The following is an 18,939-nucleotide window of genomic DNA, read 5'->3' on the forward strand; positions in this document are numbered from 1 at the left end:
GAACATTATATGCAGCCATAGAAATGCTGTTTGAAGAATGAATTGTATATGCTGACCTCCCGAGAAAGAATTGATAAATAGAAATAAGTAAGACATAGTTTTATACATATATATATATATATATATATATATATATATATCTTTTTGTCGGAGAGAGAGGAAGTGAGTGAACTGGGTATTTTTAATGTAACAAAAATTTTTTTAAAGAATGTTTTTCATAGATGAGACTTTTTTTCAGCCACTCAGGAAATAAACTAGATCTTTTGTTTTTCTTTATTTTCAGTGATCACAGTAGCCCCAACCCTCTCTCTCCCTCCCACTCAGAATCTCACCAACTCTAAATGGAATTTTCTTTATCCCATAGGACTTACATCTCTTCTGATGAGGCAGAATTTTCACATCACCTTCTCTCTTTCTCCTCCAGAGATCCTTGTATATCTGATAGAACACATAACTTCTTTGATCCCATAGGGATTACTTAATTCCAACTGCAAGTATAAAATGCTTTTCCCAACATTCCATTGGGCTCCATGTGATTCTGGTTCTAGGTATTTTATTGGCTCTGCCATTCATGAAGGGTAGAACCTTTGGACAAATCCCTTCAATGCTTCAGTCTCCCCTCCTGTAAATTGATGAGAACTGGACCAGACGAGTTCAGAAGTCTTTTTTAGCTCTGTGTCTGATGCTTTGATGGTTTAGGTGTTGGTGACATTCAAGGATGTGGCTGTGGACTTCACCCAGGAGGAGTGGGGCCTGTTGGACCATTCTCAGAAAGAACTGTACAAGGAGGTCATGCTGGAGAATGCCTGGAATCTGCATTCTGTGGGTAAGGACCATTTCCTCTGTTGACTCTGAATCTACAGGCAAAGGGACTGCCTTCATTCCCGCCCTAGTGTGCAGGGTTTCTAGCATTTATTAATTATTGGAAAGGCCAGTGGGCTGATCTCTTGTGTCCAAAGGCCCTCCTGCTGCCTGGTTTTCCTGGAAAAAGGTCTTTGCTTTGTGTAATAGGGAGCTGGGGCTTTCTTTTGCTGCTCTCATAGCTGTCCCTTACAGGTTTTAGGGAGCTCAAGGGCAAAGATCAGGCAAGTGTTGAAGAATCTCAGACCTACGACTAATCTCAGAGGTTCTATCTAGTCTGATCTCTACCTGAATGGTGATTTTTGTCTGCCAAATTTCTGAAAGCTGCATATCCAGTTTTTCCCTAAAGCTGTTTGGGGAAGAGAATCACCTACCTCCCAAAGGAGCCCCTTCCTCCTGGGGTTGGTTCTGGTCTTTGGAATGTTATTCATTAATTGGAGTAAATTTGTAGCTCACCGCTCCTCCTCTTACCCTCAGAAGTGTGCTGTAGGAAGTGTGTCCTTGTTCTTCCTTTTTATTTCCCCATAATTCTAGCCCTGATAATGGGAAAGGATGGGAAGGGAATAAGCATTTGTCCAGACCTACTAGGTGCCAGGCACTATGCTAAAGCTTTCTTTACAAATATTATCTAATTTGATCCTAATCGCAACAAGCTTTGGAGTTAGATGATGCTATTATCCCTGTTTTACCATAAAGGAAACCAAGACAAACAGAGGTTAAGTGACTTGCCTGGGGCACTTGGGAAATAAGTTTCTGAGACTAGATTTAGACTTGAGGCTTTCTGAAACCAAGCCCAAGGCTCACTCCACCGGACAACCAGCTGCCTCTTCATTGCTAGATAAAGGAATCTATATATCAGCCCATACTTCTTTTTCTTAACAAGCCCTTACCTTCTTAGAATCAATACCAAGTATTGGTTCCAAGGCAGAAGAGTAGTAAGGGCTAGGCAGTGGGGGTTAAATGACTTGCCCAGGGTCACCCAGCTAGGAAGTGTCTGAGGCCAGATTTGAATTGAGGACCTCCTGTCTCTGGGCCTGGCTTTCAATCCACTGAGCCACCCAGCTGCCCTACAAGAAGTGGAGAAAAAAGAAATTTCTGATTCTAATTTGACTTCCAAATAATCTCCTTTCTACCCCTCACCAAAGTTCAGCAATGACTGCCTTGGGAGCCATCCTTGAGGAGTCCCGAGAAGCGTCCCTAAAGAGAACGAAGTTGCAGATGTCTGTCTCTCCATCCTTACCCCTTCCTTGTTCCCCATGCCCAGGACTTCCAATTTCCCGAGAACACGTGATCTCCCGTTTTGAGCAAGGGGAAGCGCCGTGGATTCTGGCGAGAGAAGGCCCGAGCGGCTCTGGTCCAGGTGGGTGAGGTGAAGGCTGCTGTCCCAGAGACCTGTCATGGCGCAGGGGGTGCTGGGTTTGGGGGCAGGAAGACCCGTCTTACCGTTCTTTTTCAGACCCTTTTTAGTAGGGGAATCCTGGAGAAGTCACTGAACCTCCATTTCCCCATCTCCGAAAAGCTGTTGGAGTCCTGGGCCTTTCTCTTCCCTTCTAGCGATACAAGCGTGCTCTGCCAGGACCCTTTGTTGGGACCTTGGGGACGTGGAACTCTGCAGAAAGCATCCCGGAGAGCTTGAGCTGTAGAATCGGAGCCCTTTTGTAGGCTTTCCCGAGGGCCTGCCCCATGCCAGACTTTGGGCTGAGTGCCAGGAAGGCCCGGGCCCCCCCCTTGTCTCCAAGGTTTCACAGGGTGGGAGCGAAGACAATGCGGAGAGGACGACTTAAACCTGTTATATACGGGATGAACTGGAGCCGAGCCCCAGAGGGAAGGGATTGGGAAAGGCCTGCTGGGGGAGGCGGGCGTTAGCTGGGGCTTCCCTGAAGCCGGGCACCCATTCTAGGCTCGAGCCGTAGCCACGGAAAAACCAGGGAATCTGGAGGTGGCTTGTTCTATTCAGGGAGCGAAAGGAGGCCTTTACTGCCGGCGTTAGCCGGCGTGGAGGTGGGGATAAGAGGGAAAGAAGGCCGGAAGGTGGGAGAGGGGCTCTCAGAGACCCCTGGGGGAATTCTATTTCATGCCAGGGCTAGGGGGCTCCCTGCTTTTTTTTTTTTTTTAAACTCTCACCTTCCTTCTTGGAGTCAGTACTGCGTATTGGTTCTAAGGCAGAAGAGTGGTAAGGGTGGGCAATGGGGGTCAAGTGACTTGCCCAGGGTCACCCAGCTGGGAAGAGTCTGAGGCCAGATTTGAACCCAGGACCTCCCTTCTCTAGGTCTGGCTCTCCATCCACTGAGCTACCCAGCTGCCCCCAGCTCCCTGCTTTCTTGAGCAGGCAGAGAGGGTCGGATGTGAGCCTTAGGAAGATGAGTTTGACAGCTGGGTAGAGGCTTGACTGATCCAGAGAGAGAATTGAGACAAGGAGACCCAACAGCAGGCTAGTCCCCCATCAGGCCTGTGTCAGGTCTTTGGGACCTAGAAGCTGGTGTGTGGGGAGAGAAGCGGGTGCGTGGGAGGGCTCTCACAAAGGCAGAGCCACTGTGGGGGCGCTCTGCGGGGGTGAGAGAGGACGAGGACTGGAGGAAGCCTCTGGGAGAAGAAAAACACGATCATGAGACTCGGGCTTGGCTGAGCCACGCAAGAGAGAGTCGTATTTTGGCCTGGAAAGGCATTCAGTCCACAGAGATATAAGGAGAGAGAGAATGGCAGTTCAGGGAGAGGAGAAAATAGTCCAAATCAGGATAATTAATAAATTAATAATATAATAATAACAAAGTAATCATAATAATAGCCAGCAATTCCGTGGGACCTCACAGATGCCAAAAGCTTTCCAAGTGTTACCTCATTGGGTCCTCTCGAGAATCCCAAGAAGTAGGTGCGTTGTTATTCTCCTTTTACAAATAAGGAAACTGAGGCAGATGGCCTGGAAGGTCCCCAGAGTCCCACTGCGAGCCAGTTTCTGAGGTGGCACCGGAACGAGGGTCCTCTCGCGTCAGACACTCTGTCTAGTGGGCCTCATTTGTAACCAGAACACCGTGAAAAGGTTTCCTCCGCTGTGGATGAAGTAGGAAGTGGCAGGAGGATCTGACAAGTTACCTGCCCGAGAATTGGGAGTTTTTCTTTTCGGCTAACAAAACGGGCAGCACGAGCTGCTAGATGCGATATAAACGCTTTGTTTTCTGTCGGCTAACACAAGAAGCGTGTCGAATACGTACCAAGGGTCGGCTGCCTCCTGTTTGGTTTTTAAACTGTTTAGTTGTAAAATATAAACAATGTTGATATATCAAACAGTGTTTCTAAGGAAAGAATCTCTTCAGATATAACTTTCTTTTTTCTGCCACTGGCACACCGGCTGTGTTGTCACGGAGACTCTACTCAATAGCTGGCCCATGTTGCCAACCCTCTTCTCCTTAGAAAATCTGCTCAACTCGGGGCAGCTGGGTGGCTCAGTGGATGGAGAGCCAGGCCTGCAGACGGGAGGTCCTGGGCTCGAATCTGGCCTCAGACACTTCCCAGCCGGGTGACCCTGGACAAGTCACTTCATCCCCACCGCCTAGCCCTTGCCACTCTAATATTTGGTATTGAGTCTAAGACAGAAGGTAAGGGATTTCAATTAAAAAAAAGAAATTCCACTAGATTGAAGACCTGTAAGAGAAGTGGAAGATAAGGTCACATCAGAAAATTGCCTTCGGACTCTAACGAGAGGCAGTGTGAGGGCCGGGTTTTAGAGCCATTGTGGTGGCCCATCACGGTTCTAGGTTGGCTTGTGACGCGCTCGTGGCTCTCAGAGAGCCTGTCATCCGTGCAGATATCTGTCATATCTTACCTGGCAATTACCCTGCTGATGGAGACGTGCCTCCCAAGTAACCTGGGAAGGAGGCAACGGCTCTGGCACCATGAGCAAAACCAATGATCATATGCGCTTGCCCATGGCCATCTATTGGGAAGTGATTTGCCTTTGAATTTCAGACCTTTCTGGCTTTTGGGAAACAATTTGATGTCAAGTAAAAATTATGAGATAAGAAAAATCAGATTTATTTAAAAAAAAAAACCCCTTACCCTCTGTCTTCAATTCAATACTAAGTACTTATTCCAAGGCAGAAGAGTGATGAGAGTTAAGGGACTTGCCTAGGGTCACATAGCTAGGAAGTATCTGAGGGCAGATTTGAACTCAGGATTTCCATCTCCAGGCCTGGCTTTCTATCCACTGAACTACTTATCAGCACTGAAAAGTCAATTTATTGATCAGCCTAGCAATAACCAACAAATTGATTGGTTGATGATCTCTCTTGACATAAACTAGTTTTTGTTTGTTAAATAAGATGCAGCTTAAATTCTCAATCTTAATTTCCCAGTTTTAATAACATTTTATTTTCCAAAATTAGATTTAAAAACAATTTTTAACATTTAAAACATTTTTGAGTTCCAAATTCTCTCCCTCCTTTCCATCCTCCCTCGTCCCCTCACACCCCTCTTCCCTCTCTGAAACTGTAAGTAATTGGATATAGATTTTACATATGCCATCATGGAAAACATTTTCCCATGTTAATCATTTTGTGGAAGAGATTGCAAACAAAAAAAGAAGAAAGTGAAATATGGCATGTTTTGGTCTGCATTCAGATTCTTTTAGTTCTTTCTCTGAAGGCAGACGGCATTTATTTTTCCTCATGAATCTCTGGGACTGCCTTGGATCACTGTATAAGTGATTCATTGTTGTTCATCAAAAATCATTGCTGTTACTGTGTATGATGTTCTTCGGTTCTGCTCAACTCACTTTGTATCAGTTCATGTAAGTCTTTGCAGGTTTTCCCAAAATCACTCCGCTCGTCATTTCTTATAGCACAATAGGATTCCCTTACAATCACATATGACAACTTGTTTATTATCTATTCCCCAATTGATGGATATCCCACAATTTCCAATTCTTTACTACCACAAAAAGAGCTGCAATAAATATTTTTGTGCAAATAGATCCCCCCCTTTTTTTTCATAGAAGCTGTTCTGGGTCAGAGAATGTGAGAGCATTCCTAGGATAGTCAGGACAAAGGAATGAGGAAAGAGGCTTGAAAATTTTATTATCATCATTATGGCTTTATTAGAAATCAAATAATACATTCCGAGCATTATTGAGAAACAAAAATGTTCTAGCATTTGGGATAAACCTTCTCAGATTGAGAAACTGAAGGAAGATGTCGCACTTCGTCAGAAGTAGTCAGAGTTTCACGTAAGCACTGCAAGGACGTTAAAAAGCATTGTATGCTTGAAACCTGTACTTGCTTCTTTTCCCAGAGGAAAATATTTATATATTTGCATTTATTTTTTATTTAAAAGTATTGATAACAAAATTGGCCAATTCTTTTCTGCTCGAGTTTTGGTTAAAGACTGTAGTTCAAATGCCTTAGAACATTTTAGTGAAGCCCTAAATGGTTCATCAGCCACAAAATGAGGAGAGCTACCACAGGACTAATAGTGAAGCGTGCTGTCCACTTTCTCACTGAAGGATGATCGCTCCAGGGGCCAGTCTAAGACTGTATTTTTGGATGTGTGAGAAATGGATAGATTTTTTTTTAAAAAGCATGTTTATTATAGAATTTGAGGCTTTCTTTTTAAATTAGGGAGCCGGAGCATTCAAAGATAAAATTTTCAAAATAAATTGATAATGGCTGTCGTAAAAAAGTGATAGGCCAGAACAGTATATAGTAAGCCTCAGGCGAATGCAAAAAATAAGGTTGACACAGGCATGATGTGTTCTTAGGCATGGGAACAGGGGAAAAAAAATCAGATAAAAGGGATCACCAGGACCTTAAAGTATGCTTGCAGACATGCGTAATGAAATAATAGGAATATTTAACACTAGATTGCCAGAAATGGCATATCTATGAACATGAAAACAAAATAAGGACACAACATTGAAAGTTGCCTCACAAGAACAAAACTATTTATCAGCTTAGCGTGAGAAATTTTCAAAGAATGACTATTAATGCATCAAAACTAGTCAATAAAGAGAACCCAGAAGAATCACAACCTAATAAAACATGTAAGCAACAGCTGGCATTTGAGAAAAGGATTGAAAGTACAATGGAGTGTATAGTTAGGTAGCACAGTGAATTCAGAGCTAAGCCTGGAGCTGAGAGATCCTGGGTTCAAACCTGGCCTCAGATACTTCTTAGCTATGTGATCCTGGGCAAGTCACTTAATCCCAATTGCCTAGCCCTTACTGCTCTTGTGTCTTAGAATTGATACTAAGACAGAAGGTGATGGGTTTTTTAAAGTGCAATGGAGGTTTTGAGAGCCCCCAAAATATGCTGACACAGCCACTGAAGGACAAGGACTTATATAGAGATATAGATAATAATTAAGATGGAAAATAATTCCTAGAGGACTGGTTTGGAACCGATCGCTTCAGTGATCTTTGCCAAGGCCTGGTACTTGGCATTGCCATCCTTCTATTCCTCTGTAAGGTGGTGGTCCATTCTCTACAGTCAGGGAACTTTAAGTGATGCTTTCATAAAGAAACTTTTTCAGACAGCTGAATGTAAAATGGTAATGACTATTTTTAATAAGCACGATGAATAGGGAGCAAGTAGGTGGCTCAGTGGATTGAGAGTCAGAACCAGAGATGGGAGGTCCTGGGTTCAAATCTGGCCTCAGATAGTTCCTAGCTGTGAGATCCTGGGCAAGTCACTTAACCCCCATTGCCTAGCCCTTATCACTCTTCTGCCTTGGAACCAATACACAGTATTGATTCCAAAATGGAAGATAAGAGTTAAAAAAAAATAAGCACCATGAATTTAACTACAGAATGGGACAAGAATTATAGCTTGAAAAATCTATCTGAATTTGAATTTCAGAAATGTCTGAAATGAAAGAAATTTTTTTTTGGTTTTTTTTTAAACCCTTGTACTTTGGTGTATTGTCTCATAGGTGGAAGATTGGTAAGGGTGGGCAATGGGGGTCAAATGACTTGCCCATGGTCACACAGCTGGGAAGTGGCTGAGGCCAGGTTTGAACCTAGGACCTCCTGTCTCTAGGCCTGACTCTCACTCCACTGAGCTACCCAGCTGCCCCAAGAAATTATTTTTACAGTACATTTCTTATATTATCCATTTGGCTTTCATTCATAATTGTGTAGCAATGCCTCAAAAATGATTCTACGGACATGGCTAGTGTAGTACTTTATTGGGCACTTATTCAAACTATTGCTTACAGACTGGTCTCACCACTGCTCCCTGATAGAAACAGGTGAACATGGCAATAATAATATAGTGTTTCTTTAAGAAAAAGTGAAATAGAGAAAGTCCACCTAGTACCATGGACAGAGCTCTCCCAGTCATCCCCTTGGAGCTTTAGTTTCACCAGAAGCGATGTTGGTCAGGTCACACCACCTTTCTGAGATTCTGGCCCAAGCTGGGAATGTAATGCTGGTCTTGCCTGTGCTGCAGATTTGTTGTGAGGATCTGATGTTATTTTATGTGATGCTCTTTGCACATCAAATCATTCCCTGGGCGTGAGCCAATGGCATTTCCAAATTATTGATTTTGTCCATTTAAGTTTGAAGACTCTTCCCTACCCCTATAAATAAATTATAAATGAGTTTATTTTGTGTCAATGAAGGGAAGACTATATATTTGTGTCTGTATATATGTCTGTGTCCCTCTATATATGTTTCTTTGTTTTCTTCAGGTGGAGAGACTAGACTTGAAATGTGGCCGACTACTGCAAAGCGGAGCTCTTCTGTGAAAGAATCAGAACAACAAAGATTCATGACTGGTGGTCACTTCAACCTCAGTCTGAGAGAAATCCGTGACTTTGATCTCAAGCTAGAGGAAAAACAAAAGGCTCATTTCAAATCTGATAGAGATGGAGAGAGTATCAGACAATATTCAGTCCTAATTCAGTCTGATAAAATGAGCTCAGAGAATGATTTTTATCAAGATAGTCAATTTAGAGAATTCTTTATTGAACAACTAGAGCTTGTTGAGTCTCCTGAGAAATCTCCTGAATTGCAAACTTATCAATGTAATCAATGTGAGATGGCCTTCAGCTTGAATTCGGACTTACTTAGACATGAGAAAAGTCACACTGGAGCAATGCTTTATATATGTAATGAAGGGGAGAAGGCCTTCAGTCTTAATTCAAAGCTCATCAACCATCAGGAAATTCACAGTGGAAAGAAACATGGATATAATGAATGTGGTAAAGCCTTTAAGCTACAGTCATCTTTTGTTCACCATCAGAGAATTCATCCTAGAGAGGAATCTCTTGAGTGTCACGAATATGATAAAGCTTTCAGTGAAAACTCATTCTTTATTGTACATCAGAGAAGCCACACTGGAGAGAAACCTTTTGAATGTAATCACTGTGGAAAGACTTTCACAAAGAGTACTAGTCTTGCTGAACATCAGAGAATCCACACTGGAGAGAGACCTTTTGAATGTAATCAGTGTGGAAAGACTTTCAGATTTGGCTCCAATCTTACTCGTCATCAGAGAATACACACTGGAGAAAAACCTTATGAATGTCATCAGTGTGGAAAGAATTTCAGGCAGAGATCCAATCTTGCCCAACATCTGAGAATCCACACTGGAGATAAACCTTATGAATGTAACCATTGTGGAAAGACTTTCACAAAGTATGCAAATCTTACTCACCATCAGAGAATTCACATCGGAGAGAAAATTTTTGAATGTGATCATTGTGGAAAGACTTTCACAAAGCATGCAAATCTTACCCAGCATCAGCGAATCCACACTGGAGAAAAACCCTTTGAGTGTAATCAGTGTGGAAAAGCTTTCAGATGCAGTTTAGGTCTTGCTGTACATCAGAAAATCCACACGGTAGAGAAAACTTATGAATGTAATCAGTGTGGAAAGACTTTCAGATTCAGCTCCATTCTTACTCGTCATCAGAGAATACACACTGAAAAATCTTATAAATGTAATCAATGTGGAAAGACTTTGGGGAACAGTTCTTCTCTTTGTAAACATCGGAAAATCCACACTGGAGAAAAACCCTATGAATGCAGTCAGTGTGGAAAGAGTTTCAGACAGAGAAACAATCTTGCTCAGCATCAGAGAATCCACACTGGAGAAAAACCTTATGAGTGTAATCAGTGTGGAAAGTCTTTCCGAATCAGTTCTTGTCTTGCTAAACACCAGAGAATCCACACTGGAGAAAAACCTTATGAATGTAATCAATGTAGAAAGAGTTTCCGACAGATTTCCACTCTTGCTCAACATCAAAGGATCCACACTGGAGAAAAGCCTTATCAATGTAATCAGTGTGGAAAGTCTTTCAGAATCCGTTCTCGTCTTGCTAAACATCAAAGAATCCACACTGGAGGAAAACTTTATGAATGTAGTCACTGTAGAAACAGTTTCACCACAAGCTCCAGTCGTGCTCGACATCAGAGAGCTTGTCCCTTGAATGAATTTTCTGATTTCTAACAAACTCTAAACTCGGTTGGAATGCTTGTCCTCATTATAGCGATAAGATTTCTGTCTAGAATGAATTCCCTGATGGGAAATAAGGCACGAATGATGTCAGAAGGTTTTATCACATTGTTTGTATTCATAACGTTTCTCTCCAGTGTAAATTTTCCGATATTGGTCGGTAGGTTGTCCTTCCTATTCGAAGAGGACCAACGTGACATCACTATGTTGGAGTCAATGTACAGGGCGGCTTGCCATGGCTGATCAGATCAATATGAGCTCAGAAGGCTCTGCCACAGGCCAAATGCAAATAGCCCAGATGAACAACTGGGCTGGATACGTCTGAATTTGTGGATCTCGGGTGTCTTTTGAGGTACGGCAATCCTGCTTTGCTCACAGAGTACGGCGCCTTCTTCGATGGGATCATGCCATGCTGGATGGCCCTATGGGGCATACCGTGTCTCTTGTGTCTCACAATCAATACCACATTCTTCCTAGAAACTTTTACAGTGTCCTTTTGTTCACTTCTGATCTCCACGTGAGGGCTTGCTTTGTGTGCATTCCAACCTTCTGGTGACAGTCATCCCTTGTTTCCCTTTGGAAGATTCTATTCACACTAGAAAAAAGGTTTCTAAAAGCAATGATTGTGGGAAAGCTTAACATGGAGTCCATACATTGGAGAAATTATGCTGGAGATAAAGCTAATGGTAAAGTAAAACTTCTTGCTTCAGTAAAAGATGTAATTAGACATCCAAAATTTTACACTGTGCATAAAGCCCTATCTGGTAGGACTTCATTTTTATTTGACCAGTATATTCCAAGACCCTTCCCATAAGTTGAAGATCACACATAATAACGAACAACTTATGCGAGCATACCTAGGCACTTTAAGACTTTTCGTAGGCTTAGCAGAGCTACCAGCGTCACTAGTTGGGTACTTTGGGGCCATTATTAATACCCAAATAGGATAGCATTAATGAAACGGAGAAGCACTGCTCTGACACAGCCATGACTTGTTACAAGTGAGAACTCTGGACAAGAGTCATGGGGATGGTAATGTTTGGTGCAAAACAATGTGATGACTCACCCTAATGCTTCTCTGAGCAAGGATGAGCATGATTGGGTAAACGTCTGAGATCTACTTGGGAAAATGGCGTGAATTTCATGTATAATTAAATTTTTAAAAAATTTAAATATTTTTCTGTCATTATTTTTTCTTATTGCCAGTCATGTATACTTGAATTTGCATGTGTGGAGTTTGTAAAATAGAGTTCTACTGTAAATGTAATGAATTTTTCTCTTAAGTATCATTTTTCAGTCCTTAATAATATACTATGGCATTTATATACTGTAGCTTCATCAGCCATTCCCCAATTGAGTAATACTTTTTTACTATTCTTTGTTGACACAGAAAATTCTGGTATGAATATTTTGGTAATTATTGGACATTTTAACATTTTAATATGAATGGTAGAGGGAAAATTGGGCAAAGAAATAAAAGCAATGGAAGAAAATCATGGCTGGAGAACAGCAGCTAAGTAAAGAAGCACAAAAAATACTGAAAATAATATTTTCTTAAAAATTAGAATGGGGAGAGTGTGCAGCTAGGTGGCTCAATGGATTGAAAGTCAGGCCTAGAGACAGGAGATCCTGTGTTCAATGGGGCTTCAGACACTTCCTAGCTGTATGATCCTGGGCAAATTACCTAACCCCCATTGTCTAGCCCTCACCACTCATCTGCTTTGGAACCAATACACTATATTGATTCTAAGACATAAGGTAAGTGTTGTTTTATTTTTTTTAATCAGAATTGGCCAAATGGTAAATGAGGTTCGAAACTTGACTGAAGAAAATAACTTATTAAAAATTAGACTAGGTCAAATGGAAGCTAATAACTCTATAAGACATAAAGAAACAGCAAAACAAATATGAAAAATAAAAATGAAGAAAATATGAAATATTTCATAGGGAAAACAACTGACTTGGAAAGGAGATCAAGGAAAGAATTTAAGAATTATTGAACTAACTGAAAAAATAGCCTAGATATGACATATCAAGAAATTATAAAGGAAAAACTGCTTACAACTCAAGGGCAAAGTAGGAATTAAAAGAATCCACTATGTACTTCATGAAAGAAATCCCCAAATGAAAACTCAGGAATATTATAAACAAAACTCAGAACTCTTAAGTCAAGGAGAAAGTATTGCAGGCAGTCAGAGAAAAGGAATTAAAATACCATGAAGCCATAATCAGGATCACAAATTTTAACAGCTACCACTCTGAGGGACTGGAACATACATAAAATGATATGCTTGAATACAAATTAGGTAGGATGAAAACAAAGAATTTCCTACCCTTTTTATCAGCATAATCATCGAGGGTGTGTGTGTTAATATTTAATTAAATGGAAAACTTTTAAACATTCCTAAAGAGTCTAGAGCTCAAGGAACTGTGAGATTCAAACACAAAATTCAAGAGAAGAATAAAAAGATAACCATGAATGAGAAATCATAAGGGATTTGAAAAGGTTAAAACTGTTTCCATTCCTATATGGGAAAATGACCCGTATCCCCAGAGAACTTTATGATCATTAAAGTGGTTAGAAGGAGACTAATTAGACAAAGGGTATGGGTATGAGTCTGTTGTGTTCGAGTTATCTCCAAAAAAACGAAAGTGAGAAAGAGGAATGCACTGGGAGAGAAGACAAGGGAGAGGAAGAATGGGAATAATTATATGAGAGGTGTGCAAGGAAGAATTTTTACAATGGCAGGAAAATAGGTTCAAGATGGGAGTATATATTTTTATGTTCTTATGTGAGATTGCTTGTGTGTGTGTGTGTGTGTGTGTGTGTGTGTGTGTGCACAGCTGGGAAAGCGACTAAGAGGAAGGGTGAGGATAAGAGTACAGATTCAGAGAGGTTAGGGTTAATGATTAGAAGCAAAACAGTTTTGAGGAGGAGGCAGGGTCAAAAAGGAGAATAATATAGAAATGCACAGTACTCATAATTGGGTATGCAATGAACTCACCCACATAATGCTTCAAAGAGGATAGCATAATGGATTATAAACCTAGAAAAAAAAAGAAAAATGATTTCTAGAGAGTGATGCAATTATATCTAAGACCAAAGGTAAGGATTAAAAAAAAAAGGTCCATTTGTATGCCTCCAAAGTCTCTTCTAGGATTTGTTTGAATTAAATATCAAGGGGACCCCAGTTCCAGAAAGATTCACCTTGTTAGGTAGGGCACCATTGAGTCATAGGATTAGGATTGCCAGCATGGCAATGCAGTGCCTGACCAACAGAATTTCCAGTAGGTGACGTGTCTGCTAAGATGGGAATTGAAGGAGACCCTGGCCAGTTAGAAACTGGGAGTGGGAGGGATTCGAGGAGGTTTAAAAAAGCCATTGGGAGAAGCAGGAGGGTCTCTTGGTCTCACTTTTCTTCCTTAATTGAGGTTGCTTGATGGAAACACTTCTGCCTCTATCTTAGCCATCTCTAGAAAGTGCCTTTTGCCTGGGACTGGGCCCAGATGGCTAAGGCAGTGGGTGCAAGGCACAGCACAGCTTGGAGACTTTTAATTAGACTGCTCTTGCTTTTTCTCCCTCACTTTTCCCAATAAATAATTATAATTCAATATACAGTTTCCTAGATTAATTTTGATCAGTAGAGATTCCAAGATGGAAGCCTAACAGGACCAAGTCTGAGACTATCAGAAATGGTAATTGTGCAAACTATCTCGTACTACTTAAAAAGAAAGAATTTGGACAGATCACATGCTTAATATATTGTTGTTATTATTGTTGCTGTTATGATTAATATATTGTTAGGACTAAAATCCTCGGGAGACTGCATATGAATTTATAATGATCTGTTAGTAAGAGTTGGAGTTAGAGAGAGAGAGAGATGGTCACATAATCTCCTGGCCACACCTAACTAACCTGAACACTCCTCACTGGCCCAAAGCTGCCACAGCAGCAAAATTCCAGCCCAAGAGCTCCAAGAGCCCCCAAATTCCCAAAGTCCTTGTCGTTTCCTCGGTCGCCCCTCTAATAAAGCCATTGATGTCACTCCTTCTGGGTCTCCCTGTGGTGGGGGCTGGCAGCGGGCAGTAGGAACAGGACCCTCCTACTCTGAAATCTGGCATTCTTCACTGGTTAGCACTGGTTCAACGTCAGCTGCCAAACCTGGAGTTTCAGCATTAGTCAAGCCTGAATTACAGACTGTTCCATTGCCCTCTGTGTACTAGATTAGTAACGTTCCATGCTAGGCATCAGCTTTGTACCCATTCTGCTTTATTCATTGCTTAGATTGTTTTTAGAAAGAATTCATTGCCTACAATGGTTCTCCAATGTACTGAACCCCCTGCCACCATGTTCTCATTCCAGAAGGGCAGCAAGACCTCTCCCACGTTGACAAGGTAGACAATGGGGGAACATCAACCTGTGCGCTGGGGACTCTGGCATTCTAGAATAATCCTCCACTCTTGCCTTATTCCCTATGGCCCTCCACCTGAGTTTGGAAAGGGGTGTGCCAAGCTACCAGACCCCGATACATCTTCCAGCCCTGATCCACAGGCTGTGGAAGCTGCGTCTCTACAGCAGAGCTGTCACTGCATACTCTCAGCTCCAGAGAAGCTGCTCTACCAGCTCCCGGGCTTGTCCCTCAGCCATAAGGCTTCCTGATTAGCCCTCAGACTATTCCACCTGCTGTCATACCACCTTAAACCTCTTCTTCTTCAAATAAAATTCTTTTCTCACTTCTGGATTGAACAGAGTTTGAGTCACCCATTCTTTGGCCAAGACCCTGCTCCAGACTTGGGTGTGTTTCTCCCACATCCCCTGGCTGGACAAACTTGACCTCAGGCTGGGTCAAAGGTCCGTCTTCCAAATGCCAAGAGTCACAGAGACAAGAGGCAAGCCTCTTCCAGGATGCCAGGTGCCACAAGGCCTCTGGAGTTCTCCCATGGTATACATGCACACCCAATCATAGAACAGGGCTTATAAATGGGTTTTCAAAAGGAAAAAGGGGTACAGTTTATATTAATTCACTCAACATATATTATTATATTTCTATTAATTACATTAGGGGTACAGTTTATATTAATTAATATTAATTCACTCAGTACATAAAAGGAAATGAATACAGAAGCTGATGTTCTACAAATGCAAAGATCTCAACTGTCCAGACTAGACTTACTAATCACTACAAAACGTTGTGAAAACTAGCAAGCAGTCTGGCAGGATCTAGGTATAGACTAACCTGGTACTATTTAGACCAGGATTAACTCCAACTGGATCATGTCTGAGATAAGAAAGATCACTTCAAACAAATCAGAATAACCATGCTGAAGGGTCACTCTGTAATGATGGAGAAGGGAAAAGTGCATCACTAGAGAAGGGGAGGAAAAACAGAAAAGAAAATGGGGAATTTTTATCACCCGAAGAAATCGATATATCTAAAATGCAAAAGAGAAGCAATAAAGTGGGGGAAATGATTTGCAGGTAGTTTCTCCAATAAAGGTCTTCTATCCAGGATATATGAAGAAGGGACACCCATTTCTAAAAGTGAACTACTCCCTACAAGACCTACAGTGAAAAGCAAAGAATGGACAGGCTTCAAGGGAAGAAATCCAAGTCATCAACAACCATATTAAAAAAATGCACCACATCTGTTATCACTAAACCAAATCATTTATCATTAGATAGATGTTCAGACTGGTAAAAGTGAAAAGAAATGACAAGTCATTGTTATAAAGAAAAATGAATCTGGAGGCTCATTACCAGCTTTATAAGCACTTATTGAGAGAGAGACAGACAGACATACAGACAGACAGACAGACAGTGGCAGAGAGCCACACACAGAGAGGGGGAGAGACAGAGACAGAGAGAAGGGGGAGAGACAGACAGAGAGAGAGACAGATAGACAGAGGCAGAGAGAGGGAGGGAAGGGGGGGAAAGAGAGAGAGAGAGCGCCACAGACACAGAGACACAGAGAGAGATTGAAGTCTCAGCCTTTCTAACTTTAGGGATAGATCCAAATCTCCACTGTAGCTGGATGGCTGAGGCTAAGCTTGCCAGAGATCAAAAGATAAGGCAGAGAGAGCAGAGAGCAGATCCAGAGACTATTTGGTCAATGGTGGAAGCAAAAAGACCCTCTCCTTCCCATGCTCACTTTTTAAACTCAAGCGTTGACTGGGACACAATGATGCTTGGGATGCTCACGCTAATGCCAGGGGATGCCAGAATCATGCCATCAGGTAGGTGGTCAGACATGACTCGTGACTCTGTGACTCCCATGTCCCACCACTAGGGTGCGCAGGATCCCAGTCCCCTAAATAATTTACTTCACTCACAATCCAATATTGGAGGGAATTTGCAAGTATGTAGGAGGAGCCATTATGTCCCTGTTCTGTCCATTGTGACGGTGAAAAGTTCTGAGAGTCTGGGTTCTGGTTCAGAAAAACCAATTTACTGATCAAGTTAGCAACAGCCAATCAATAAGTTGCTCAGTGATCTCTCTCAGTGATCAGACAAATTCATTCGGGATTTTGAGTCATTAAATGCAATCTTAGAAGATTATTATTCAGCCCTCCCCGTCAAGACATCTCTAATTGGTGGATACTAATGAGGGGTTGGGCCAGTATTCTCCATTCCCTCCCTAATCCCTCTCATGAAGATAGGAAAATCACATGCTTGATCATAGGATTCCAATATTTAGATGATGAAGTGTCAAGTTATGCCTGGTAAAGAGTGACTTTCTGGGGGCAGCTGGGTAGCTCAGTGGATAGAGAGCCAGGCCTAGAGTAGGGAGGTCCTAGGTTCAAATCTGGCCTCAGACACTTCCCAGCTGTGTGACCCTGGGCAAGTCACTTGACCCCCATTGCCCACCCTTACCACTCTTCCACCTAGGGGCCAATACACAGAAGTTATGGGTTTAAAAAAAAAAAAGAGTGACTTTCCCCATTCTCCCCAATGGGAGACTCAAGGATGGCCCCCAGACATATCTGGCCAAAACTAGTCTCTAAATACTAGACAAAATGGGATTTAAATTCTCAGTCTTAAATGTTCCCATTTTACAGCTTGCTTTGGGGCAGGGAGCACTCCTAGGATTGTCAGGACAAAAGGAATGAGGAAAGCAGATTGAAAAATCCAATGATAGAGCCCTTTTGAAATTAAATAATACAGTATTAAGAATAAATCTTCTTACCATGTCAAAAAAAAGGTGAATGTCTCATCCTGCACTCTGAGTCCTTCATCTCTATCAGCATGTCGGTCGCATATTTCATATTTTGTCCTCTGCAGACATGGTTGGTCATTGCATGTATCCAAGGTCTTAAAGTCTTTCAGATTTATTCCTTATTATCAAATTGTTTTTGTTTGTAAGATGTTCTGGATCTGCTCCCTTCTCTTTACATTAGTTCATACAAAGTTTCCCAGGTGGCTCTGCAACATTATTTCTTACATTTTATCCATTGACAACACAGAAGTTTTAAGAGTTGTGGAGGCGGGCTTTCCTTTTTATTTAGGGAAGATCAGGTCAAAAGGAGAGAAAGTAAAATTAAATTTGGCATTTTGAGGGACACCACAAGTAGGATTGCCCTTCTGTCCATTCCCTGCCTCCACAAATAATGGAAAAAAAGAAATTGTTAGATATTTTTACACCATTTTTAATACTCACAAAACAGCAGGAAAGCCGGAAAGGAATCATGATAGTTTTTTTTTATCAGGACATATTGAATTTTTGATATCTCAAAATCAAGAAATAAATTATAGAAATGATTTCACATGCAATTCTCTTTTTTTCCATTTATGAGACATACAGGTGCCTAACTGTCCGAGGACTGCATGATTCTTAGTGAAATTCCCAAAGTGGACCCTGATTCTCAGGGCTTGTTCCCTAAAAACCAGACTTCTCCTTGCTTTTCAACATGGTCTGCCCTATGACCAAGAGAGACAACAACCTCTGCTTCAGCTCTCTCATTGCTCAGCACACCTCTTTCTCCCTCCCCTGCCTGTTTCTCTCCCTCTCTTCTTTTCTTCTTCTCTCCCATTTTTTTTATTGTTCAAAACCTATTTCCATTTTATTACTATTTGCAATAGAGTGATCAGGTGAAGTCAACATCCCCATCGAACCATGTGATCGATCCTATGTTTTTCTTCTGCATTTCTGACCCCACAGTTCTTTCTCATAAATTCCTCTGGATTGTCCTGGGTCATTGCATTGCTGCTAGCAGAGAAGTCCATTAAGTTCAATTGTACCACAGTGTATCAGTCTCTGTGTACAAGTTCTCCTGGTTCTGCTTCCTTTCTGCATCTTCTCTTCCACTTTCTCTTTCTCCCTTTCCTCTCCTCTCAGTATCTCTCTTCTCTCTTCACATTTCTCTGCTTCTGTCTCTCTCCCAACCGACTCTATCACTAGCTTTCTGTGTCTGCTTGTGTGTGTGTGTGTGTGTGTGTGTGTGTGTGTGTGTGTGTGTGTGTTCTTTTCATCTGTCCCTAATTGTGAGGGAAAGCAATTGCAGGGCAAGACTGTTGGGGACTTGGGGTTACAATTACAGAAAGATTCATTAAAGTTTTTCATTCATTTTAGAACATAGACTTTAGGTGAGAGTATTATCTCAATATTATTTTGTAATAATACTTTCCTCAATATGT

At 41.7% G+C, this 18,939-nt stretch overlaps 1 protein-coding gene across 1 annotated transcript; it reads left to right on the forward strand.

The window, feature by feature from the left end:
- Nucleotides 1-9,206: 9,206 nt before the first annotated feature.
- LOC123242947 (zinc finger protein 135-like) lies at nt 9,207-11,471 on the forward strand (the record flags this gene model as incomplete). Its single annotated transcript, XM_044671077.1, has 1 exon — nt 9,207-11,471. A coding segment is annotated over one exon (1,095 nt), but the record flags the coding sequence as incomplete, so codon positions are not given.
- Between the last annotated feature and the right edge of the window lie 7,468 nt (nt 11,472-18,939).

Source organism: Gracilinanus agilis, chromosome 3, assembly GCF_016433145.1.
Source record: "Gracilinanus agilis isolate LMUSP501 chromosome 3, AgileGrace, whole genome shotgun sequence".
NCBI lineage: Eukaryota > Metazoa > Chordata > Mammalia > Didelphimorphia > Didelphidae > Gracilinanus > Gracilinanus agilis.